At 51.0% G+C, this 19,658-nt stretch overlaps 14 protein-coding genes across 14 annotated transcripts; 7 read left to right on the top strand and 7 right to left on the bottom strand.

Annotated features, from left to right (window-relative positions):
* Positions 1–255: 255 nt before the first annotated feature.
* On the bottom strand, positions 256–1,227 carry LAESUDRAFT_715652 (uncharacterized protein; the record flags this gene model as incomplete). The annotated part of the gene is made up of 4 exons (XM_040907168.1): positions 256–411; positions 646–720; positions 803–959; positions 1,019–1,227. The coding sequence occupies 4 exons, from the start codon at positions 1,225–1,227 to the stop codon at positions 256–258; spliced, it is 597 nt and encodes a 198-aa protein (XP_040762096.1).
* A 111-nt stretch (positions 1,228–1,338) lies between these two features.
* Positions 1,339–2,452, bottom strand: LAESUDRAFT_728188 (uncharacterized protein; the record flags this gene model as incomplete). The annotated part of the gene is made up of 5 exons (XM_040909384.1): positions 1,339–1,684; positions 1,745–1,936; positions 1,988–2,083; positions 2,194–2,355; positions 2,385–2,452. Coding segments are annotated over 4 exons (690 nt in total), but the record flags the coding sequence as incomplete, so codon positions are not given.
* A 559-nt stretch (positions 2,453–3,011) lies between these two features.
* Positions 3,012–4,097, bottom strand: LAESUDRAFT_306311 (uncharacterized protein). The gene is made up of 4 exons (XM_040901922.1): positions 3,903–4,097; positions 3,710–3,844; positions 3,486–3,659; positions 3,012–3,424 (listed from the first exon to the last, which is right to left on the bottom strand). Exons 1-4 carry the CDS (start codon positions 4,059–4,061, stop codon positions 3,176–3,178), a joined length of 717 nt encoding a protein of 238 aa, XP_040762094.1. The 5' UTR covers positions 4,062–4,097; the 3' UTR covers positions 3,012–3,175.
* A 429-nt stretch (positions 4,098–4,526) lies between these two features.
* Positions 4,527–5,349, top strand: LAESUDRAFT_306139 (uncharacterized protein). Its single transcript, XM_040901919.1, has 2 exons — positions 4,527–4,626; positions 4,681–5,349. Exon 2 carries the CDS (start codon positions 4,831–4,833, stop codon positions 5,245–5,247), a length of 417 nt encoding a protein of 138 aa, XP_040762093.1. The 5' UTR covers positions 4,527–4,626; positions 4,681–4,830; the 3' UTR covers positions 5,248–5,349.
* LAESUDRAFT_306128 (uncharacterized protein) lies at positions 5,350–6,388 on the top strand. Its single transcript, XM_040901918.1, has 3 exons — positions 5,350–5,654; positions 5,708–5,814; positions 5,909–6,388. Exons 1-3 carry the CDS (start codon positions 5,452–5,454, stop codon positions 6,121–6,123), a joined length of 525 nt encoding a protein of 174 aa, XP_040762092.1. The 5' UTR covers positions 5,350–5,451; the 3' UTR covers positions 6,124–6,388.
* Positions 6,389–6,791: 403 nt separating this feature from the next.
* LAESUDRAFT_715649 (uncharacterized protein) lies at positions 6,792–7,906 on the bottom strand (the record flags this gene model as incomplete). Its single annotated transcript, XM_040907167.1, has 8 exons — positions 6,792–6,821; positions 6,907–6,940; positions 6,990–7,027; positions 7,086–7,142; positions 7,197–7,464; positions 7,502–7,579; positions 7,717–7,825; positions 7,855–7,906. The coding sequence occupies 8 exons, from the start codon at positions 7,904–7,906 to the stop codon at positions 6,792–6,794; spliced, it is 666 nt and encodes a 221-aa protein (XP_040762091.1).
* A 539-nt stretch (positions 7,907–8,445) lies between these two features.
* Positions 8,446–8,667, top strand: LAESUDRAFT_728184 (uncharacterized protein). Its single transcript, XM_040909383.1, has one exon. It carries the CDS (start codon positions 8,486–8,488, stop codon positions 8,654–8,656), a length of 171 nt encoding a protein of 56 aa, XP_040762090.1. The 5' UTR covers positions 8,446–8,485; the 3' UTR covers positions 8,657–8,667.
* A 143-nt stretch (positions 8,668–8,810) lies between these two features.
* Positions 8,811–10,276, bottom strand: LAESUDRAFT_305913 (uncharacterized protein). Its single transcript, XM_040901917.1, has 4 exons — positions 9,684–10,276; positions 9,453–9,629; positions 9,308–9,399; positions 8,811–9,240 (listed from the first exon to the last, which is right to left on the bottom strand). The coding sequence occupies exons 1-4, from the start codon at positions 10,053–10,055 to the stop codon at positions 8,931–8,933; spliced, it is 951 nt and encodes a 316-aa protein (XP_040762089.1). The 5' UTR covers positions 10,056–10,276; the 3' UTR covers positions 8,811–8,930.
* Positions 10,277–10,939: 663 nt separating this feature from the next.
* LAESUDRAFT_728181 (uncharacterized protein) lies at positions 10,940–12,115 on the bottom strand. Its single transcript, XM_040909382.1, has 5 exons — positions 11,940–12,115; positions 11,472–11,886; positions 11,229–11,412; positions 11,085–11,166; positions 10,940–11,024 (listed from the first exon to the last, which is right to left on the bottom strand). The coding sequence occupies exons 2-3, from the start codon at positions 11,854–11,856 to the stop codon at positions 11,408–11,410; spliced, it is 390 nt and encodes a 129-aa protein (XP_040762088.1). The 5' UTR covers positions 11,857–11,886; positions 11,940–12,115; the 3' UTR covers positions 10,940–11,024; positions 11,085–11,166; positions 11,229–11,407.
* On the bottom strand, positions 11,815–12,769 carry LAESUDRAFT_728180 (uncharacterized protein). Its single transcript, XM_040909381.1, has 4 exons — positions 12,422–12,769; positions 12,232–12,332; positions 11,938–12,115; positions 11,815–11,886 (listed from the first exon to the last, which is right to left on the bottom strand). The coding sequence occupies exons 1-4, from the start codon at positions 12,468–12,470 to the stop codon at positions 11,837–11,839; spliced, it is 378 nt and encodes a 125-aa protein (XP_040762087.1). The 5' UTR covers positions 12,471–12,769; the 3' UTR covers positions 11,815–11,836.
* Positions 12,770–14,930: 2,161 nt separating this feature from the next.
* On the top strand, positions 14,931–15,932 carry LAESUDRAFT_305692 (uncharacterized protein). The gene is made up of 5 exons (XM_040901916.1): positions 14,931–14,996; positions 15,058–15,236; positions 15,298–15,604; positions 15,661–15,850; positions 15,905–15,932. The coding sequence occupies exons 2-4, from the start codon at positions 15,164–15,166 to the stop codon at positions 15,713–15,715; spliced, it is 435 nt and encodes a 144-aa protein (XP_040762086.1). The 5' UTR covers positions 14,931–14,996; positions 15,058–15,163; the 3' UTR covers positions 15,716–15,850; positions 15,905–15,932.
* LAESUDRAFT_305670 (uncharacterized protein) lies at positions 15,721–16,662 on the top strand. The gene is made up of 3 exons (XM_040901915.1): positions 15,721–15,850; positions 15,905–16,473; positions 16,535–16,662. The coding sequence occupies exons 2-3, from the start codon at positions 16,095–16,097 to the stop codon at positions 16,570–16,572; spliced, it is 417 nt and encodes a 138-aa protein (XP_040762085.1). The 5' UTR covers positions 15,721–15,850; positions 15,905–16,094; the 3' UTR covers positions 16,573–16,662.
* Positions 16,663–16,670: 8 nt separating this feature from the next.
* On the top strand, positions 16,671–17,179 carry LAESUDRAFT_305509 (uncharacterized protein). The gene is made up of 3 exons (XM_040901913.1): positions 16,671–16,702; positions 16,756–16,880; positions 16,976–17,179. Exons 2-3 carry the CDS (start codon positions 16,806–16,808, stop codon positions 17,123–17,125), a joined length of 225 nt encoding a protein of 74 aa, XP_040762084.1. The 5' UTR covers positions 16,671–16,702; positions 16,756–16,805; the 3' UTR covers positions 17,126–17,179.
* A 758-nt stretch (positions 17,180–17,937) lies between these two features.
* Positions 17,938–18,904, top strand: LAESUDRAFT_305617 (uncharacterized protein). Its single transcript, XM_040901914.1, has 4 exons — positions 17,938–18,130; positions 18,336–18,438; positions 18,494–18,751; positions 18,805–18,904. The coding sequence occupies exons 2-4, from the start codon at positions 18,348–18,350 to the stop codon at positions 18,807–18,809; spliced, it is 354 nt and encodes a 117-aa protein (XP_040762083.1). The 5' UTR covers positions 17,938–18,130; positions 18,336–18,347; the 3' UTR covers positions 18,810–18,904.
* The last annotated feature ends 754 nt before the right edge of the window (positions 18,905–19,658 follow it).

Here is a 19,658-nt window from a genome sequence, read left to right as displayed (position 1 = left end):
AGGGTGGCGAGTGGCGGCCAATGGATGTGTCCTCTCGGGCGTTGGCTTGAGAGTACATATTTTGCTACATTGTGAGTACAGAGCACTCTGCGAATACGTTCGTTAGGATTTATTGGATTAATTCTACAAGGTATTATGCCCGAAACCAAATTTGGTTCTCAACCCCTGTCTTGACTGTTTCCGGCTTCAAAAAATGCATTCCGAAATATTATTCAAAGCCTAGCAGCTAGCATGATCAGATCACGAAAATTCGGTTTACTGTCGTTGGCAGGTGAAGTATGGATAGATCAGTGTTGATGTTGAGAGACTCAATACCGAGCTTGACTTCTCCAATTCCCCTCCACCTAAGTAGGCTCCGCGCTGGGACATTTTATCAACCAAGAAGCCGGAGCTTGACACAGGAGGCAATTGCTGTACATGCATCGGCAGACAATTGACGCTGGTGAGCGCAGGAATTATGAAGGACGTGCACTGGTATACTGATTCACGACTGAGTGGTCTTTTATAGTCGTCTTAATTTCTGCATGCACAGAGCTTTGGTCCATGATAATCCAGGATAGCATCTCCTATTGCTGAATAACTCTGTATTTGAGCTTCGCATTCAGCTCAACATCCTGCGATCTCTTCGCCTCTGGCACTGCGCACCGTTTTCCCCTTCGTGAGGATGCCAAACGCCGTAGCCAAGAGCGAAAGCTCTCCCCAATGCGGCGACACGCTCAGCTTATCAGCTCGCACATACCGTGAGTAGAATTCAGATGAGATTATTAACGTTATAAGCTGAGCCCGAGCAACTGTTACAGACCTTCTCAACATTATTCATGCCTCTCGGTCCGAAGCGGTGATGGTCTGCTGCGCTTGACGCCGGTTGGTCTCGATGTCCTCCCGCGGTTCGGAGGGACTGCACCAACCTCGTTCCTATTCCTATGACCTGCGCGGTTAGGAAGCGTTCACGCTTTTTCCTGATTTGCGCGTATCGTTGCAGTGACGACACTATCGAGGTGAGGGGGTCGCAGCTGACCTTGGTACTTGTGAAAACGGGAGCGAAAGAGAGAAGGAGCGAGCCGCTGCTTGCGGAGGCAAGCACTCGTGTGATAAACAGCACCGCTCAGTGGTCACCCATTGTTGACTAGCTATGCTGTTGTGCATAATCCCTGTTGGCCCGCTGATGATCCTCTGCATGGAGATTGCTTGAATCGTAAGTACATCTTGCTCGTCAATGAAGACCATAGTTTAAGAGTCTTTCGTAGCTCCAAAATCCACCACCTGATTGCTTCTATCTTACGTTCCTCTGCATTACTTTCACCTTACGATATAACCAGCAACTCATTCCGCAGCTCAAGCGCTCTCGTCTGTCTGTCCCACAAATCTGATCTCATGCGTCAACAGCCGCCTGCACATCTATAGTAGCGCCGGCCAACATATGGTATCCGAATGGCGTGCCAAAGCCGCCCTTCCGTCGATACGAATAGGAGAGACAGCGTCGCTTGTCTTCCTGCGCGCAGCACACTATCTCGAGCGGTTCACATGTGGGCGCCTCGGAGCCATCCTTGGCGTCGCTGACGGTCTCAACGTTGCAGTGGATATTCATCTCGGAAAGGAATACCGAGGATTCCGTGCCGTCGCCCTCGGTTGCACTGCGGTCATCCGCTGAAACAACAAGGCCCAGGTTGTGCACGGAAGATGACTGAGAGTTCCTCAACGGTGTCAGCATCGGCTGTCTTGGGCAGGAAAACTGGATCCTCACCATATGGGAGACTAATGACACTGTTCGCATCCGCTTGTCGAGCAGTCCCGGAGTCAGCGCACTTGTCCATTCGTATGCGAGAACAGTCTTGTGCTGTTCAAGCAAGAGCGATGTGGTTGAACCTGCCGTGGACGCTGTCGGTGTGCCATTTACCGACGATTGGAATGCCCCGAGAAGAGGACCTCCGGTCTTCAAGCAAGCGATAAGGAACAGCAGATGCAAGTTCAACAGAGATTTGCTTACTACCCAGTATGTACTCTCTCCATTGTCGAATACTGTATTATCACCTTCCACCTCGATCACAACCTCGGGGATCGCCTCTGAGGGCAGCGACGGGAGCTGATGAATATGGCAGTCACAAGCGATGGAACAGATCGATGAAGATATTACGATCATACATTGGTGAGTGCACAGATTATGACGGAAGAATAGATATATGGTCAACTCACCGGCTTGTCCTGCCTTCCCGTCATTTTTTGTGCTCTCACAGAAGCTTTGCCTACTTTGGCTTGCTTCTGCTGCTTGTAAGAGCTATCCACGACTTGTCGCCCCAGTCGTTTGACGGGGGATTTCTGGACTCCCTTGTCTTTGAGTGAGCCACGAGACTTCGTGAAGATTCCAAATGCCATGGAGCAAAATTTCACAGCGAGGTGCTAGATTTGATCGACTGTGCCCCCAAGCAATACTCGCGCAGCAGCATTTATACGGGACTGGAGGAATGGCTGTGTTGCTGGCAGACGGAGGCGTGTTTTGGTCGTGGTCGAGAAGCAAGCTGCACGAGCGAGAAGCCTGGTGGGCGTTTACTGAGTTATGCCTCATGTCCGGTGAGATTAGTGGGTCACGGGCAATTAGTACATTTTCTCAGGGAGATAAGGAATGTAGCGTAGCTACCGATGCAATGTGAGTGAAAACTTGTTGATGGAAGTTCATGAACACTGAAGGACGACATTAGGCCCATCGATCGAGAAAGAAGCTAATGCATTCTTTCCCATCCTCGTCTTACAAAAGTGGACGATCTCAATACAATAAGTAACCCGGGTCTTTCGCCACCATGTGATCTCCATTCAACAAATACGCAAATGCCTTGCTGGCGTACCTTCTGCGGATGGAATGATAACTCGGAGTTGCAGACCTTCATGCCACATACGCTGTTAGCGTAAAGTGCGACGTTATGAGCACAAACAGACACCTCGTAGGCAGCGCGCTCGTACGTTGTGTTATGAAGCTTGTTCTTGAGGACCTCCATCGCTAACTCCACTGCACAAAGGGTGATTGACTTGTGATGCCTCATTCAAGTTGTAACAGATATAGGAACATGCAACAATGCAGATGAATGCGTTATCATATACGGATCTATTCTTTCACGATTCAACCGCATCCACTCTTTCTCCCTCAGTCGAATTTAATGGCCCTCTCCGTATCGAGGTGGAATTACATCCCAGATGTATGCAAGAAATCCATCCGCGCGGGATCGACTAGCACTACCACTGGCGATGGTACCGCATAAGCCATGACTCGTCCCTCAACATGTTCATGCACTTCACGATGGATGGGGTTATCTCCACGCGGTCCTGGAGTCCTTAGCACGAGGCCTCCATGATTGGAAGTTGGAACTGCCTCGGCAGACGCAGGAAGAATGTGATACAACTCGCGAGATGGCCAGCGGATCGCGCTCATTGGCTGTATAGAAAAGCATCAGCTTCCGTCACGCTCTGCAAATTCGGCTCCGCAAGATACATACGACTGATACGGCGACCCTAAATCCAGTCCCTATTCCATCCTCGGTCTCCTGCCACTCCCAATTTCCTGGTGTGTCCTCTGGTAAGGGCGCTGGTGGTGGAAGCGGGCGCCCATTTCGAAGCCTTCGCATCCTGTCCACTGACGGTAGGCGCTCCTGAAGTAATTCACCTTCGATCTTCAGCTCATGTGAGTATACGTTATAGCAACACCCATGTCAATGCGCACCGCAAAGTAGCTCCGGGGTTCGCTGTGGCCGAGACTTCCTTCTCCGAAGTCATCACCACGAGTACCTCTTAATGCCGCCAATCGAGACCTTTGTTCAGATTGAACTCCATTCTGTCCTACACTGCTCTCATCGGCCTATTCGAGACATGGTGAGTGCATACAATTTGACGAGCGCGCCGATTAGCTGGCTTACTGCATTATCGATACTGATCGTCTGTTTGTATGCACTCATAGAGCGAGCAGATTCGTTATGATTATTTTCAGTCTCCCGGCTGCCATAAGTAGATGCTGTGATGTCAGTCTGCGCGTAAATCAGCCGCTTGATGGCGGCTATGATCTCCTCGAGAGTCATGGTGTCGTGAAGGATACTAGTGTGACGAAAACCTCGGTGTGTAAAGCTGGAGTTAGACTACAGTGGTTGCTCACTGATGTTGTTCAGTGCCAATGGAAAGGACGTATATGGTGCAGCTCAAGGGAAAGGGAGATGCGCGTCTCAAGAAGGCGCGGTTGAACACGCGTTCGAGCCATTTTCCTCTTCGGGCGCCTAAACACTGTGGCAGGCTCCGAATTTAGCCTCCGCGGCACCAGCCCACCTCCACTGCTTCATCATGTCACGACATCGTACATCCACTGTAAACTGCGTAACTCGTCAGACAAAATGTGCGGGAGTATGCTCAGAACAATGCGAGTGAGGTAGGATTATGTGTGTGGTCCTGAGGTATGTATGTTACAAACGTTGTTATGAGGCTGCTTGCGTCTCTGACATCTAGTCAGTTCCATCATAGCAGCAGTGTGTTGACATGCCTCGACAACATTGCCGGATTCGCATACCTCCACTGCATTCGCATCACATCAAGACGCTTTTTGGACGTGTTATCACTAAAGCAAGTCTTCTGCAAGCAGGTGCTGAACCAAATGTGAGGTGTCTCTTCTCAGAAAAATACTCCGCATTGCATACTGACGAGCGACAGTATGGAACAGGCGCATTTCGCAGACGATATATCATGTGTTAGAGAATCGGATGTCCCCGGAAGTTGTGCTCCTAGTTGCTAATTTGGCGCTCTGCACGAGTGTGGGAGAAAAGTCGAACGCCACAAGAAATAATCCGGAGTACGGAGAGGATGCGTTCAAGCTTCGCCTTGCATAATTGTGCAATTACAGAGGTGGAGCGATGGGGCGTATGTCGCACAAGAGAAATGGTAAGGATATCGCGGCAATCAAGAGGTTACTTGCGCGACAACGAGCTACCATCAATGACGGCAATGACAGGTTCAATACCGTCGCATGTGCATTTTTGCGGATGGAACGACGAAATCGCTCGTCGGTATATAGCATCTCAAACAGAACTCAAGCCAAGGAGAATTACAAATGTTGGTGCGACAATCCTTGCAACGAACTATTTCGCCAATCCTTCTGGACAGCATCACCTGCTGAACGTGCGCAGGTACTCCATCCGACTTGGATCGAGTGCCATATCCAGAGACAGCTGCGCTACCTGCATCCCACCCTCTCTCCCAGCACGCCCGTGCATTCGCTGATTGTCGGTGGAAGCTCCCCGGATTACCCCAGGCCTCAGCTGGAAGCTGTCTTGGCGAGCAGCCAGGGCTTCCTGACCACGTCGGAACGTTTCTTGGAGTGTTTGTGGCGGTGAGTTGGGATTCCGAGGATTATTGCTGGAGGTAAGACGGACACTGCTCATCGGCTGGGTGCAAAAGCGTTAGGCTGCCAATCGAACGACTGGGATGTTGCACGAAACTCACGATGGACACGGCAATTCTGAAGCCTACGATTACTCTGTTACCTATTTGTTGCCACTCCCACGCCCCCGGAGTATTAGCCGGCAGCGGCCTCGGTGGCGGAAGTGGTCTCCCGTTCTCGAGGTCACGCAGTTCATCGATCTGTGGCATGGTGCCCTCAACGAGATCTCCTACTCTCTGAGGACAGTGTAAGTCGATGGTGTGAATATCTGTGTTATTATCCATGCTCACCGCGAAATAGAGATGGTCTCCAGTTTCATCACTGCCTGTCTCCGTCGCCCGACTCACTTCGCAATCGTGGCGCGTGTCAGATCCAGAGGACTGGAAATCTTCTCCGGCCTGTACGTCGTGAGTACACATTCAGTGGCGAACGTTTGCACGATCAGCTAGCTGACTTACTGGCTGATCGCCCGTGATCGTCTCTGGGTGTGTGTTCATGAAGTCGATATGATTGGCATGGTCAGCGGCAACGTGTTGATCCCCTCCATCTGTCGCTACCGGACGAGTCGTACAACGGAAAGCACGGTGGACAACGGTGGACGCAACTCTGAACACTTTGGGCAGCATGGTGAGATTGCGAGAGACAGTAGGGATGAAGAAGATCCACGGGGGAGAACAAGATCAGTCGGTGTGTGCGGACCAGGAAGGGCGAAGTGATACTTATATACGCCACGATGGAGACGAACACGTGTCCTCTGGTGCGCCGAACTCGTGGATGCCAAGGTGGAAGAACGAGGAGTGGCAACGCGTGCAGCCACTCGGTACTAGGGAGCTAAGCCTCTCTGGGCAGCTATGAATTCGGTCTCCGCGGCTTCGAGGGTATCGTCACTCCAGGTAGATATGTCGCTCTTGGTGGTACACTTCCACCTCATCTCACTAGTCCTACGGGCTGAGGGAACCTAAGAATCGCTCTACCTAGCCGCTCGCGCCAGAAATTGATGTTGTACTTTATGAATTGCAACAAGGAAGCGGCAATGGCTGCATTTGGAAAAAAATATTCTACATCAAGGTCGTCGAAATGCACCGGCGACAGTCCCGTCGCTGCGCTCAGGCAGAAAACCGAAAAGAATCAATAGTTTAGTCAATATGGCGCTCGATGCATCCTCCGCTTTCCCTCAAAGTTGACAATGATTATCGGATTCACAATTATCTCGTAAGTGCTGTTCGTCGAGCTTGTCGTCTAATGAAAGTAGTGGAGACTCATATCAATATATTTGATGAACTACAATCATTTTAACCCTGGGTATATCACTTGCAAATTGGCCCCCAGTTCCATAACGATTGCTAGCTGAGCTCATGCTTATTTGACATTTGAATTTTACCTTCTAACCTTCGACATGGTCTTGATACCGAGGCTATATCGTTATCGCATGTCTGTCAAGTACAGCGACAGACAAACTGCAGTAGTGATTTATATACATTTGACTTATAAACACTTACTTTGTGATTTTTGACCATGTATACGTAAGAGAGCCTGTGAACAGTAATGATCAAGGTTTGGCGGCGAAGACGAGGAATCTCACATCCCGGTTACTTCGAGTGAAGTACTCTGTTGAAGAAACTGTGAGTCGTGCCGTAAGAGAGGGACAGTAGTACTTGTCACAGATATAATTACTCACCAATCTCATCTTCATGTTCGCTTTCTGGCCCTCGCCACGTTCAGAACGGATATTGCACTGAAACATCTTCGACAGATGAACTAGACAAAGCCACAATTGGAACATCACTACCTGATTGGCCGCCACAATTCGCAACTCTGCACGCAGAACCAGATTGACGCTCACGCTATCATCGTCGTAGACCTGAGTCTCTCGCTTGCTCGCCGCTTGCTCTGCTGTTGCTGTCTCAATGGACATCCGCCGTTCCGTTATTTTGAGATGACGAAGTCCAAGAAACCACCGATATAAGAATACCGTCGAAACAGTGCTCCAGCTGCAACGCCGATATGGACATCCTCTCTTGGTACCAAAGTCGAGTTCTTGCTTGGATGCAAGTTGTCTTCGAAGTTGAACATAAGACAACATTTTTCCTGCACCTTGCGTCTCGCACATATTCATCGCGTAGATCTACTTGCCGATCGTCTCTCCTTGCTCTCGCCAGCAACCGCTCGGCCCTGGTGGACAAATCGTCTGATCAAGAGCAATCGCAGCTCAGAACGCTTCATTTTTGATCCTTCTCTGCGGTGGACCAGCAAGACGCATGTATCGCACGACCATGCATTCAGGTCAAGGCATGTGGAGCATTGCGCACGGTTCGACATTGGGGCGTGCGGGTGCTGGTAGAGGTGGAGGTGGGGCATGCTTTGATTGGGAAGTTGGGAGCTTCTGGGTTCTGCGGTTCGTATCTTGATGCATTCGCCCTAAGAAACAGCGTGAGATGCGTGCTTACAGACTTCATGACGTGGCCTGTAGACCCAATTGTTCGCGCCATAAGAAAGCATCGCTTGAGTCGGCTTCACCTTCCTACAAATGTGGTGAGTGGGCAGTTTGTCAGTTCCCAGTATATATCGTCCTCACCTGGATGGCATCGTACGGCAGCGGATTCTACAGGGCGATCCGGCCGATTTTCTGTCTGAATTGCACAGTGTTCAAGATAACTGCACGTTACGCCATCGCTGTGCCCAGAGCGGATAGTTCATTCGCTGGTTGTAGCCCTGACAATGTCATCGGGCATTAGCGACTCAATGTTTGTGCAGGACTCGTCATCCGACCGTACGTATGATCATCCTTCCCCATCTATGTCCGCCTCGTTGTCTCTGACCCATTTTCGTAGAGCTTCTCAGTTTGACCTCGAATGATAGTCACAGGGCTGGTGCCATCCATGTACGCTGCTATCCCATTCGACATCAACTAAGCATGGGGAATACCGCCGCTGTGTTCATGACGGCACATCACCTGCCATTCGATTTCGACCACCTGGAGTCCACCATCTTGTGTCGATCACATTGTGCCTGAGGATACTCCCGGGTCTTGGCTTCGTCGGTTGTGTGGTAGTTGCAGAGTCAGAGCTTAGATCGGCTATGGCGGCGGTCTTTTGGAGCTGTTGGACGCGGAAGAGAAGACCGCATGGAAACAAGTCAGCGCTCTTTTACACGGTCATGGATAGCCCACTTACTGGACTCAGTGTTTCCGGTTGCACGACACAGAGTGGGTTGAGCTGGACAGTTGGAAAGGGGGCGCAGCTCGGGTGAACCAGAATGACACGTCGCGGTTCGGGCGCTTGTGTCAACGCTGCGCTTTGGCCGCCCTGTGCTCTTTGCTTATGGAACCCGGCCATCGTGGTCTGATTGTTCGAAAACCTATAATAAATAAAAATGGTACGCTGTACATTTCTGAGCGAGACTTGAAGCTGAATACTTTCTCTCAAATAGGCTCGCTACCTACTACATCATGTCCTCCTCTGCGTGTGCCCCTTCCCCTAATCTCCTGCCGATCGCAATTGTACCACACGAAAATGATTCTTATCTATTCCACGTCTTGTATCCTCTTCCGTGCAACAGTTGGCCACCCGCTGCCCTCAGCTTCGACGACGTCCGCGTAGCCATCCTTCGCCTCTCCTTCCTCCAAAGCCTCATCCAGAACCTCCTGCAGTCGATCCAGTGAATCCATTGCCAGATCCAATAGGTCGAAGTCTATCCCGTCCAGATGATTGTTGCGAGGCAGCATGGAGGGCGATTGGACCAGTGAGGAGGAAGAAAGCTGGGAGGGAATGGCCAAGTTGCGGTGGCCTCCCTCGAATGCATCCTCGTGATAGTTGTGCTGCTCGCTGCTCCGCCTGTTCCGCGCCCTCGTCAGAAACTCCGGCGAACTCAGACGAGGCGACTTGAGAGGTGGACACCCACTGAGAATTGGGCCAGCCGGAGTCACAGAGACGCCCGCCATAGCCGTGCTCCCATTCGGCGGATGGCGTGTCAGTTTCGACAGTACCCCATTCCTACAAGTGTAGGTGAGCCATCGTTGTCTGGCTCGCACGACAACGCCACTCACCGATTCTGACATGATCCCAGATTCCGCCATGCTCATCTCAGCGACCTCCTGCCATTGAATCACGCCGGTCTTGAGCTTGTACTCAAGATCAAGCGCATCTGCCATCGTTTGCTCTTTCTTTAGCTGGCGCAAGATCTCGAAAGGCGGCGGATGGATCTTGACGTCCTCGCCTTCGACCTGGTGGTGATGTTAGTAGCTCCAAGGTTGATATTCAGATGCGGTCGAGCTCACCATGCAGTAGAAAGTAGGGCCGTTACCTTCGCGCCTAATGCCCATAGTGCAACCTATCTCGTGCTGTCTGTTTTGCGAGCAAGTGCAGAACTCCCGCTGTGGCGGCGACAAGGTGACAATCGAGGCAATATACGGTGAGCACACAGATCGATACGGACCTGGCGATTGGTCACTCACCGAACGGACACTCTCGTCCGGTTCGTCCGTATGGATTTGCGTACTCTCAAGAGTGACAATGTCGTATGACAAAGGTGTCGCTTGGTGGCCGCATAACGCCTCCGACAGCTCTGGATGTGGCTGTATTATAACCAAGATATAAGGTAGTCTCTTCTTAAATGCCTTTCTGATCCTTTTGAAGAATGCGAACGCCATTGTCGACGCGTCGATGGGGAGTCGCGACAAGCAGAGAAATGAACACGAAGGAGTCACAATGAGACGATCACGGTGTTAAGAACACGTAGACAGACGTGGCAACGCGCAGTAAGTAATGCTCTGTGCGTTTATCGAGGCGTTTGGGGATACTGGGACCCTGGTCGTGGTAGGGGAACAAGCGTGTGGCGAGTGGCCAAAGCGACGCGGTTGATATTAATGCGGGCGCCTATGTAGACGCTCGCATGTTTCCGGTCCAAGCCCTCTCGCGGAATTGTGCCTCGCGGTATCCTCGTGTATCTTTGGCCACCGCCACAGTGGCGTAAAGCAGAGCTAGCAAATGAGACGCTAGTATTGATATTCTTAATTGGTGGACAGTGATTGATTCACAATTTAGCTGTTGAAGCACTGTTTTATTAGATGCGAAGAGAAATATTCTTGATTCTCAAGGCATGCTCCGCTTGTACGCATTTGGCATGGAGGAATGATACTGAACTGCCCGAAACGTTGTTCCAGCAGTGACCAGTAGCATTGTAGTATCCGCTTCGTCTGTTGCTTCGTGAACGCGCTGCATCTCTACATGACAAGCGCGGTCTGGTTCTTGCGGAACGGAAAGGTGAGTGGCGGATCTCGATATCCGCAACCGTGGCTCATTTATTCTGATGTGCTGACGCGAGCTTGAGCTACAGTCATTACATCCATGGGCGAGGAGTGTGAAAAGATGACGACTCATGTGCCTTTGCCGATCAGGAACTGGTCTCTGGTAACTCCTCGTCGTATTCAGCTACCTATGAGACCGGTGGGTCCACGCACGCATTTCCTTGCATGATGTTGTCTTGAGATGGCTCATTTCGCTTGTTCAGACTGAAAAGTGCTCTATTCCTTACGATGGCCTCATAAATAACGAATAACACTTGTATATTCCACTGCGTGCTGTATCAGCTATCCATAAAGTGGTTCATGCCTCAAAGTGTGGGATTTCGGGCTTGCGTTGCTCATTACTGCATCTTACATTTTGTTTCGCCGAACCAGATGATAAATCCATGAAAAAAATGATCTTCAAAAGGCTTACAACTTTAACGGAATGGGAGCATTGGTAGCAATGATCGCTGCGGTACGTCTTGGGACATATTCGCGCCCTAAATACTGCCCGTCCTGACTTAAGAACAAATCTAGTGGAGGAGGCTTTCGGCATATACATGCAATCGTTCATTATGATACCTCTGGAAACCAAGGAGTATGAGCTCTGTCCGGATCCTTTAAGTCCAGTTCTATCCTCTTGGAACTTCCGACAACTGTGCTTCGTATTTCGCTGCACAGCGATGCTATCCGTAACATTGCTCCGTCAAACTCTCTCATTGTGGGTCGATGGCTTCTCCGCGCTTATCGCCTGGTCTTGTCCAACAAACGCCCTCACAGCGGCTTCATGACGTTCATCTTCTGACAGTCTCTTCCATTTTTGCATTGCACGTCGGTGTAGGTGGAGATCCGAGTGAAGATACGCCAGTATGGGGGACGGCTTGTACTTGCAGGTTGGGAAGACGCTCGCGTGAGTAGTCTTCAAGCCTTTCCTTTGCTCCTCGTTCTTCCTGCCGGCGATCTGTCTAGCGTAACTGGCATTTGCACGGACCCGAGAGAACTCGGACCAGTCGACGTCTGCAGCCGATTGGAGCAACCATACAGCTGTTTGATAAGCAACGTCCGTGAGCTCGTTTTTATCTGTACACGTCGCCTTATTTCCGTCTCGAGCGAGCGCTCTAGGTGCGTTCGATCGCTCTGTCTGTTCAGACGCGGAATATACCATCTATAGATTGCATAAATGATGCCCATTGTGGTGAGCGAGTCACCTCGAAGCTGATCTTGCACCGTGTGCTCACATTCATAGAGGCTGAGCCTCTGTGTCCAAAAGACGTCTTCAAGTTGTTAGATGTTGGGTCGGCCAGAATGTCTGTCACAGAACGAGGTGGCATCCGCATACGTCTAGATGACGATGCATTCTGCGCAGAATATTGCACAGGTCGAACCTCATGATCACCGCCAGCATTTTGTTGCATCTGCCTGTGGTCAGTCCAACGTACACTATAAACTCTGCATGTTAACTTACCACCCGTTCATTCCCACTCGGGCTGTCCCCTCTCATCTTCTCGATCGACCTTGGCAATTGGCCTCCGTGAACAAGGCTCTCTTTGGCGGCGGGGAAGTGGTGAGCTGCGGTCCTAGATGACGGTGCATCCCTTCTGCCTGTAACGGCTCCCAACCGCGGAGCCTTGGTGACACATGGTGAGCACAGGGAACATTACAACTGAGACCTGGGTAGCTGACTTACCTGATAACCAATCTTGGCTGTATTGTTTCCTGTATTCTCATAGATTCTCTCGGACAACACCTCTCGAGTGGCGGCATTCGAAGGGTGGCCATCGCTTTGCATACTGCGCATCCGGTCTGACACTTCTCCGATCCATTCGGCCTTATTAAGACTGAGAGCTGCCCAAGGGTCAGATGTTGTGCGATTATATGTAGAGCGAAGACGCGGAGGCCCGTTGTACGCCACATGTTGGAGTTTAGGCAAAAGTCTTATGGAATCAGTGTCAGTTCGAAAATATTGGGGCGTGTTCGTCCCTTTCCTCGCAGCTTGGCAATCGTGGAGAGGCCTCACGAGAGCATTGGCAGGGCGAGATTGCGGGGTGATACCGAGCGCCACGATCGAGGGTGTGGACAAAGGCATGAATATGCCACTGCTACTCTGTTGTCGGTGAGCAAGTGGAGCTTTCGTATATGGACGTTGAATGTTTGACATGTATTGCACCGTGTCTTGATAGCAGAATTACAGTGTATGAAGGGAGAAGGGAGAGTTGAAGGGAGGGGATGAAGAGAGGGCGAACGTGGAGCGCGGTTCGAATGTGAGCGCTTATTTGCCCGTGGCTTGCGTAGCCCGGATTGGCTAGCGTGCGCGTGGCGAGTGAGACATTGGAACTCGTGTTCAAACAAAGGCGAGAAGATAAGTCATCCCACCCTTTTCTATACCTGAACGTGCCATAGGGATGTGATCTTGGTCTCCAAGCTCTTCTATCGTTTTTCCTTTCGGTCGCTGTCACCATTTACGCCACAGCAGGGATCAAAACATGTTTTCTGATGCAGGTGAACTCTTTACAGATGCCACGCTGAAAGAGCACGGAGTGGCAGCATGTTCAGCCACTCTGTAATTGGGCGCTAAGCTGCTGTGGGTGGCTACGAATTCGGTCTCCGCGACTGGGAGCCACTCGTGAGGGGCACATCTCTTGCCATGGTCTACTCACGCCTCATCTACATGAGTCATATGGGCTGAGGGAGTGTACAGATTGCTCTTCCTAGCGACTCGTGCCTCCAGATGGGTAAATTATTCTGTCAATCGCGATGAGGAAGCAGTAACAGCTGCGTTGAAATAGATTTCCAATGTTTCTACGTGAAAGTCATCTAGAAGACCTAGACAAAGCCCCATTACTGGTGCCAGGCAGAAATCATCAGAGGTGACAGTTCAATCACTATGACGTCCCATAGATCCTCCAATTTTCTAAGAATTGATGCTAATTCTGACATTCAGAGTGCTCCCTGATAAGTATCACTCTTATGCCATTTTCATCCATCGAGCTCATCATCTATTGAGAGTAATTGAGGTCTCATATCCACCTTTCGATGGAATATCATCTTTCGCCCTATGCTTCCTGCTTGCGGTTGTCCCGTAGTTTCATAATCGTTGTTGACTTAGCTTGTGCTCATTCGGCATCCAATCTCACCTTGTTTCCGTTCGACATGATCTTGATGCCGAGGATATCGACCTCTCCACCCCACCATCATACATCAGTGAAGTGAAAAGGTCAGCCGAATGGCGGTAGTGAGTTACGTATATCGGGTTATAACATGACTTTATGCCCCAATATGCATTCATTGGAGGATTATATGCGATGATTGAATATTGATGGTCAGCGCCGAGCAGCGGAGACGAGGAATAGCGCATTCGTGAGGACGATACCGCAGTGTCTTCGCGCAATCACTGGGGAAATGTAAATCTTTGTTATATAAGACCGATAGAGATAATGATTCATCGAGCGCAACCTTTCAGTTTTTTTTTGTACATTTTCGCTGCGACGTTCATGATACAGTAAGTCACTAGTCATTAGCTGATGAACTAACCAAAACCATAATTGGAATCTCACCATCTGATTGGCCGCCACAATGCGCACCGCGCTGCCTTGCGCTGTTACGAGATTGGCGCTCACGCGATGTTCGCAATCTTGACTCTCGCTTTGCTCGATAGCTCTCGTTGCTGGCTGCCTCGATGAACATATATCGTTCTGGCCTTCAAGATGAAGAGTTCGATGAACTGGACATCAGGACGTTGTCACAGCAGTGCTCCATCTGCAACGCCGGTGCGGACATCCTATCGCGGTATCAAAGGTAAGTTCTCGTCTATGTGCAAGCTGTTGTTGAAGTCTGACATGCGAGAACACCATCTCCGCATCTTCCGGCTTGCGTTAGTTCATCGCGTTGACTTACTTGTCTCTCGTCCCTTCTTGCTCGTGCCAGCGACTGCTCAAACCCGCTGGACGGATCGTCTGATCGAGAGCAATCGCGGTCCAGGAGTCCTCATCTTCCATTCTTTCGATGCAGTATAGCAAGCCGTATGCATTGTACGAGCACGCAACCACATCACGGCATGTATAGCTTCCGTCATTGCTCAATATTGGCGCATCCGGGCACTGGTAGAGGTGGAGGTATGAGGCGCCTGCATTAGGAAGCAAAGAGTCAGCTCAGTTCTGTGGTTCGTAGATCTATTAACTCGCCTTTGATGCTCGTCATGACACGCGTGCTCAGAAACTCATGGCATAGCATATGAACCTGCGTTAGCCAACTCTTCACGTCGCACGAAAGCGTCGCTCGAGTTGGCGCCAACCTCCTGCAGACGTGGTGAGTTAGCATTTTCTTAAGCTCCGGTTCATATCGTTCTCACCTGGACGGCATCACACAGCAGCGGATTGTACAAGGCGATCGATCCGTGACTACACGTCTGGCTTGCATGGTTGCCAACGTAACTGCATGTTAAGCTGTCGTCACGTCCAGAGCCGACAATACCTATGTCGGATGCATTTCTGTCAACGTTATCGGTCATTACTGGCTCGTTGTGTGTGCACAACTCGCCATCCGCCCGTGCGTATGATCATTCTTCCCCACGTCAGTCCTGCTCGTTGTCATTGACGCGTCTCCGTAGGGATTCTCAATTTGACTTCGCGTATTAGTCGCGGGGGTAAGACCATCCTTCGCTACTGCCTTTCCCATGATGGGCGGGTTTCATTGTCTATTGAGCATGAAGAAGTCGACCGGTGTGTTCACAACGACACACTCACCTGCTGTTCGAGTGCGACGGCCTTCAGTCCGCTCTCTTGTGAGGATCACATCATGCCTGCAGCTATTGCGAAATCTTCGTTCGACCGATTGTTGGCCATCGCTGCTCAAAATGGCGTATTGCCGTGCTTCAGGAGCTACTGGACGTGGCAGGCCAGATCGCATCGCAATAAGTCAGCGCTGTCTCACACAGCCATAAGCGGCCTACTCACGGAATTCGGTATTTTAGATCGCATGGCACAGAGTGGGTTGAGCAGGCAGGTTGGAAAGGGGACGTAGTTTGACGGAGCCAGAGTGACACATCGAGATCCGGGTGCTTGTGTCAATGCCCCTCTTTGGCCGCCTTGTGCTTTTTGCTTACGGAGCCGGCCATCGCACTATATTTACTTATTGTTTGAAAACCTGGGATAAATAAAACGGTATGCTTCACATTTTCGAGCGAGACGTGTAACTGAATGCTTTCTCCCAGACAGGCTCACTATCTGTACATCATTCTGTATCTCCTTGCACCCATCCCCTTGTCTCCTGCTCATCTCGGCTTTATGACACCCAACCTATTGTCGGCTATCCAACGTGTTTTGCTGACCTCCGTGCACTAGTTGGCCGCCCCACTGCCCTCCGCTTCGAGGACGTCTGCATAGATATCCTGCGCCTCTCCCTCCGATGTCTCGTCCAAAATTTCTTGCAATCTCACCAGCGACTCCATTGCCAGCTCCAGCAGCTCGAAGTCTACTCTGTCCGGTTCATTGTTGCGGGGCGGCATGGTGGGGACCTGGACCGGCGAGGACGAGGAGAACTGGGATGCAATGGCCAAATTACGGTGGCCGCCCTCGAATGCATCCTCGCGATAGTTGTGCTGTTCACTGTTCCACCTGTTCCTCGCCCTCATTGGAAACTCCGACGAACTCGACGAGGCGACTTGAGAGGTGCACGCCCACTGAGAATTTGGCCAGCCGGAGTCACAGAGACGTCCGCCATAGCCGTGCTCCCATTCGGCGGATGGCGTGTCAGTTTCGACAGTACCCCACTCCTACAAGTGTAGGTGAGCCATCACTGTCTGGCTCGCACGACAACGCCACTCACCGATTCTGACATGATCCCAGATTCTGCCATGCTTATCTCAGCGACCTCCTCCCATTGAATCACGCCGGTCTTGAGCTTGTACTCAAGATCAAGCGCATCCGCCATCGTTTGCTCTTTCCTTAGCTGGCGCAGGATTTCGAAAGGCGGCGGATGGATCTTGACGTCCTCACCATCGATCTGGTAGCCATGTCAGTAATTCGAAACACGATCTTCAGACGTCATCGAGCTCACCATGCAGTAGAAGCTAGGTCCACTACGGTCGCGACCCATGTTCCCAGTGTGGTCCACTTCATGCTGTCGGCGTTGCGAGCATGTGCAGACAATCCGATGTGGCGGCGGCAAAATGGACTACCGAGGCAATTCACGGTGAGTACACAGATCGATACGGACCTGGCGGCTAGCTTACTCACCGATTGCACGTCCTCGTCCGATTCGTCCGTATTGATCTGTGCGCTCTCAAGAGTGACGATGTCGTAATGGAAAGGAGTGGCTCGATGGCCGCAGATTGCCTCCGACAGCTCCGGATGTGGCTGTACTATAACCAAGATATAAGGCAGTTTCTTCGTAACTGCCTTTACGATCCTCTTGAAAATCCCGAACACCATTGTTGACGCGTCGGCGAGAAGTCGCGACAAGGAGAATACGAACACAAAGGAATCACAAAGAGATGATCAGTGTCAAGAACGCGTAGGAGCGTGGCAACGCGCAGTAAGTAATGCTATATGCGTTGAGCGAGTGGTCTTGAAGTGCTGGGATACTGGTCGTGGTAGGGGAGCAAGCGTGGGGCGAGTGGCCAAAGCGACGCGGTTGGTTTTAATACGGGCGCCTCCATAGACGCTCGCATGTTTCCGGTCCAAGCCCTCTCGCGGAGTTGTACTCGCGGCATCCTCGTGTACCTTCGGCCAGCGCCACGTTGTTGGAAAGCATGGTTAACAAAGGGAACGTTAGTATTGATTTTTCAATTGGTGGAATGCGACTTATTCATCGCAATATAGGTGTCTTAGTACTGTTCCGCCAGTCCAAAGAGAAAGTGTTTTGAACTGTAGGGGCTTGTTTAGCGTATAAGAATTCGAATTCAAAGCAACGATGTGAGACTCGTCCGGAAGACGTAGGATGTCACTAGCCGTTATTTGGCGACTACTTCGCCTGGTTGCTGATTGCATCGTATACCGTGCTACGTGTGTCCATGCAAGCACGATATATTTGTCGCAGAATGGAAAGGTGATTAGTCTATTTTTCTGCACACGCTAATCTCATGCACTGATGCGAGCTTAGGCTACAGTCTTTACGCTCGCGGAGTGTAGTGTGGCAAGATGACGGCTGTCACATTTTTCTCCACTACGATGGCGTTTTCACGGTCAACTGCACTGGTGAGCTCAGTGCACGCGCTCCTTTGCGCCTTCCTGTCTCGAGGTAGCACCGCAATTCGCTAGACTGACCGCATCTTTATTCTTCGCAACGACCTCCTTGACAAGAGACATTCGTTGACGCTCCAATTGCATTTTATGACAGTCATTCGTATCCAGCCGCTGTGTCTCAAGATCAGGATGTGATGCTCCTCCCTCCACCGGAAGTCTTGTATCGCCAAAGCAGACGATGAAAGGGGCCTTCAATATGTTCGTGCAATTATCCAATATCATATCTCAGGAAACCAAACTGTACATGCTTTGCCCGAAACCCGACTCTACCATCTTCGAGCTTCCTGAATCCCTCTTGTCATTTACTACACATTTATGCTGCCCGCCTCACTCCTCCATCAAATTCTCGTCTCGTGGGCCGATAGCTGCTCCGTGCTTATGGCCTGATTTGTTGCTTCAACAGATCCATTGCTGAATGCCTTCATGGTCGCTTCGTGACGCTCATCTTCCGACATTGTCTTCCATCTTTGTCCCGCCTGTTGGTGCAGATGGAGATCCGAGTGAAGGTACGTCAACATGCGGGACGGCTTGTATTTGCACGCTGGGATGACAGTCTGGAAGCCTTTCGTTTGGTCTCCAGTCTTCCTGCTGGCAATCTGTCTCGCTCCATTGGCGTTTGCACGGACCTGAGAGAACTCGGCCCAGTCTACGTCTGTGGCCGATTGAAGCAACCATATGGCTGTACGGCTAGCAGTGTTGGCCAGTTCATCGCCATCCGCAGATGCCTGCTTCGTTCTATCTCGAACGAGCAGTCCAGGTGTGTTCGGTCGCTGTATCCAATCAGATTTGGAATACACCATCTACATGATGCCCATAACGGTGAGTAGATCTTATGGGAGCTGATCGTTCACTGTGTGCTCACAATCGTGGAGGCTGAAACTCTCTGTCCAGAAGACGTCCTCCAGTTGGTAAGTCTCGGGTCGGGCAGAATGTCAGTCATGGAACGAGGTGGCATCCGCTTACGTCTAGACGACGTTGCATTTGGCGCGGAATTTTGTACAGGCCGAGCCTTATGACCACCGCGAATGTTTCGCTGCATCTGCCTGCGGTCAGTTTGACATGGACTATGAACTCTGTACACTGACTTACCGTGCGTCCATTTCCATCCAGAGCATTCCGTCCAACCGTTCTATTCCACCTTGGCAGTTTGTCTCCGGAAAGGAGACCCTTGTTTGTGCCACCGCGATAGTGAGTGGCGGCCCGAGATGGCGCTGCATTCCGTATGCCTCTGGCGGCTCCCAACTGAGGAACCTTGGTGACACATGGTGAGCACAGGAAACAGTACAACTGAGACTTGGTTTGCTGACTTGGCTACCAATCTTGTCTGTACTGGTTACTACGCTTGCATAGGTTCTTTCTGGCAAGACATTAGAAGAGCGGCCGTCATTCTGTATACCTCGCGTCAGACCTGGCATTTCGCTGATTCCTTCGACTATGTTGGGACTGAGAGTTGCCAACAGGTGAGGTGTCGTAGGACCGGGTATAGAGCGCAGCCGTGGAGGTGTATTGTGCGCTCCAGGTTTGAGTGTGGACAATGGCGTAATGGAATCAGTGTCAACGCGAGGATGTTGGGGCCTGTCGGCCTTCTTCGCCGCATTTTTCATGCCGGGCACGGGCCTCTTGGGAGTATTGGCTGGTCGATTATGCGCGGCCTCACCGACCACCACGACGGAGCGTCGAGACAAAGGCATGGATATGCCACTGCTCCTCTGTCCTCGGTGAGCCG

This window comes from Laetiporus sulphureus (genome assembly GCF_001632365.1).
Source record: "Laetiporus sulphureus 93-53 unplaced genomic scaffold LAESUscaffold_33, whole genome shotgun sequence".
Classification (NCBI taxonomy): Eukaryota; Fungi; Basidiomycota; class Agaricomycetes; order Polyporales; family Laetiporaceae; genus Laetiporus; species Laetiporus sulphureus.
This window is presented reverse-complemented; position numbering and strand designations above follow the sequence as displayed.

Excerpts from the sequence above, each read along its gene's own strand:
- LAESUDRAFT_306311 (XM_040901922.1), bottom strand. The coding sequence starts at position 4,061 with ATGACTCTCGAGGAGATCATAGCCGCCATCAAGCGGCTGATTTACGCG. Across the intron at positions 3,845-3,902 it reads CGATCAGTATCGATAATGCA|GCCGATGAGAGCAGTGTAGG; the intron begins GTAAGCCAGCTA and ends TGTCTCGAATAG. Across the intron at positions 3,425-3,485 it reads TTAGGGTCGCCGTATCAGTC|CCAATGAGCGCGATCCGCTG; the intron begins GTATGTATCTTG and ends TTTTCTATACAG.
- LAESUDRAFT_306139 (XM_040901919.1), top strand. The coding sequence starts at position 4,831 with ATGCGTTCAAGCTTCGCCTTGCATAATTGTGCAATTACAGAGGTGGAG.
- LAESUDRAFT_306128 (XM_040901918.1), top strand. The coding sequence starts at position 5,452 with ATGTTGCACGAAACTCACGATGGACACGGCAATTCTGAAGCCTACGAT. Across the intron at positions 5,655-5,707 it reads TCCTACTCTCTGAGGACAGT|AGATGGTCTCCAGTTTCATC; the intron begins GTAAGTCGATGG and ends ACCGCGAAATAG. Across the intron at positions 5,815-5,908 it reads TCTTCTCCGGCCTGTACGTC|TCGATATGATTGGCATGGTC; the intron begins GTGAGTACACAT and ends GTGTTCATGAAG.
- LAESUDRAFT_728184 (XM_040909383.1), top strand. The coding sequence starts at position 8,486 with ATGGCGGCGGTCTTTTGGAGCTGTTGGACGCGGAAGAGAAGACCGCAT.
- LAESUDRAFT_305913 (XM_040901917.1), bottom strand. The coding sequence starts at position 10,055 with ATGGCGTTCGCATTCTTCAAAAGGATCAGAAAGGCATTTAAGAAGAGA. Across the intron at positions 9,630-9,683 it reads GCCCTACTTTCTACTGCATG|GTCGAAGGCGAGGACGTCAA; the intron begins GTGAGCTCGACC and ends CATCACCACCAG. Across the intron at positions 9,400-9,452 it reads CTGGGATCATGTCAGAATCG|GAATGGGGTACTGTCGAAAC; the intron begins GTGAGTGGCGTT and ends CTACACTTGTAG.
- LAESUDRAFT_728181 (XM_040909382.1), bottom strand. The coding sequence starts at position 11,856 with ATGGTATATTCCGCGTCTGAACAGACAGAGCGATCGAACGCACCTAGA.
- LAESUDRAFT_728180 (XM_040909381.1), bottom strand. The coding sequence starts at position 12,470 with ATGGCCACCCTTCGAATGCCGCCACTCGAGAGGTGTTGTCCGAGAGAA. Across the intron at positions 12,333-12,421 it reads GAGGTGTTGTCCGAGAGAAT|CATGTGTCACCAAGGCTCCG; the intron begins CTATGAGAATAC and ends CCCTGTGCTCAC. Across the intron at positions 12,116-12,231 it reads TCCCCGCCGCCAAAGAGAGC|CACAGGCAGATGCAACAAAA; the intron begins CTTGTTCACGGA and ends CGTTGGACTGAC.
- LAESUDRAFT_305692 (XM_040901916.1), top strand. The coding sequence starts at position 15,164 with ATGTCGGATGCATTTCTGTCAACGTTATCGGTCATTACTGGCTCGTTG. Across the intron at positions 15,237-15,297 it reads GCACAACTCGCCATCCGCCC|GGATTCTCAATTTGACTTCG; the intron begins GTGCGTATGATC and ends GCGTCTCCGTAG. Across the intron at positions 15,605-15,660 it reads GCCAGATCGCATCGCAATAA|ATCGCATGGCACAGAGTGGG; the intron begins GTCAGCGCTGTC and ends TCGGTATTTTAG.
- LAESUDRAFT_305670 (XM_040901915.1), top strand. The coding sequence starts at position 16,095 with ATGTCTCGTCCAAAATTTCTTGCAATCTCACCAGCGACTCCATTGCCA. Across the intron at positions 16,474-16,534 it reads CCCCACTCCTACAAGTGTAG|ATTCTGCCATGCTTATCTCA; the intron begins GTGAGCCATCAC and ends ACATGATCCCAG.
- LAESUDRAFT_305509 (XM_040901913.1), top strand. The coding sequence starts at position 16,806 with ATGCTGTCGGCGTTGCGAGCATGTGCAGACAATCCGATGTGGCGGCGG. Across the intron at positions 16,881-16,975 it reads GACTACCGAGGCAATTCACG|AGTGACGATGTCGTAATGGA; the intron begins GTGAGTACACAG and ends TGCGCTCTCAAG.
- LAESUDRAFT_305617 (XM_040901914.1), top strand. The coding sequence starts at position 18,348 with ATGCCTTCATGGTCGCTTCGTGACGCTCATCTTCCGACATTGTCTTCC. Across the intron at positions 18,439-18,493 it reads AGATGGAGATCCGAGTGAAG|CCTTTCGTTTGGTCTCCAGT; the intron begins GTACGTCAACAT and ends ACAGTCTGGAAG.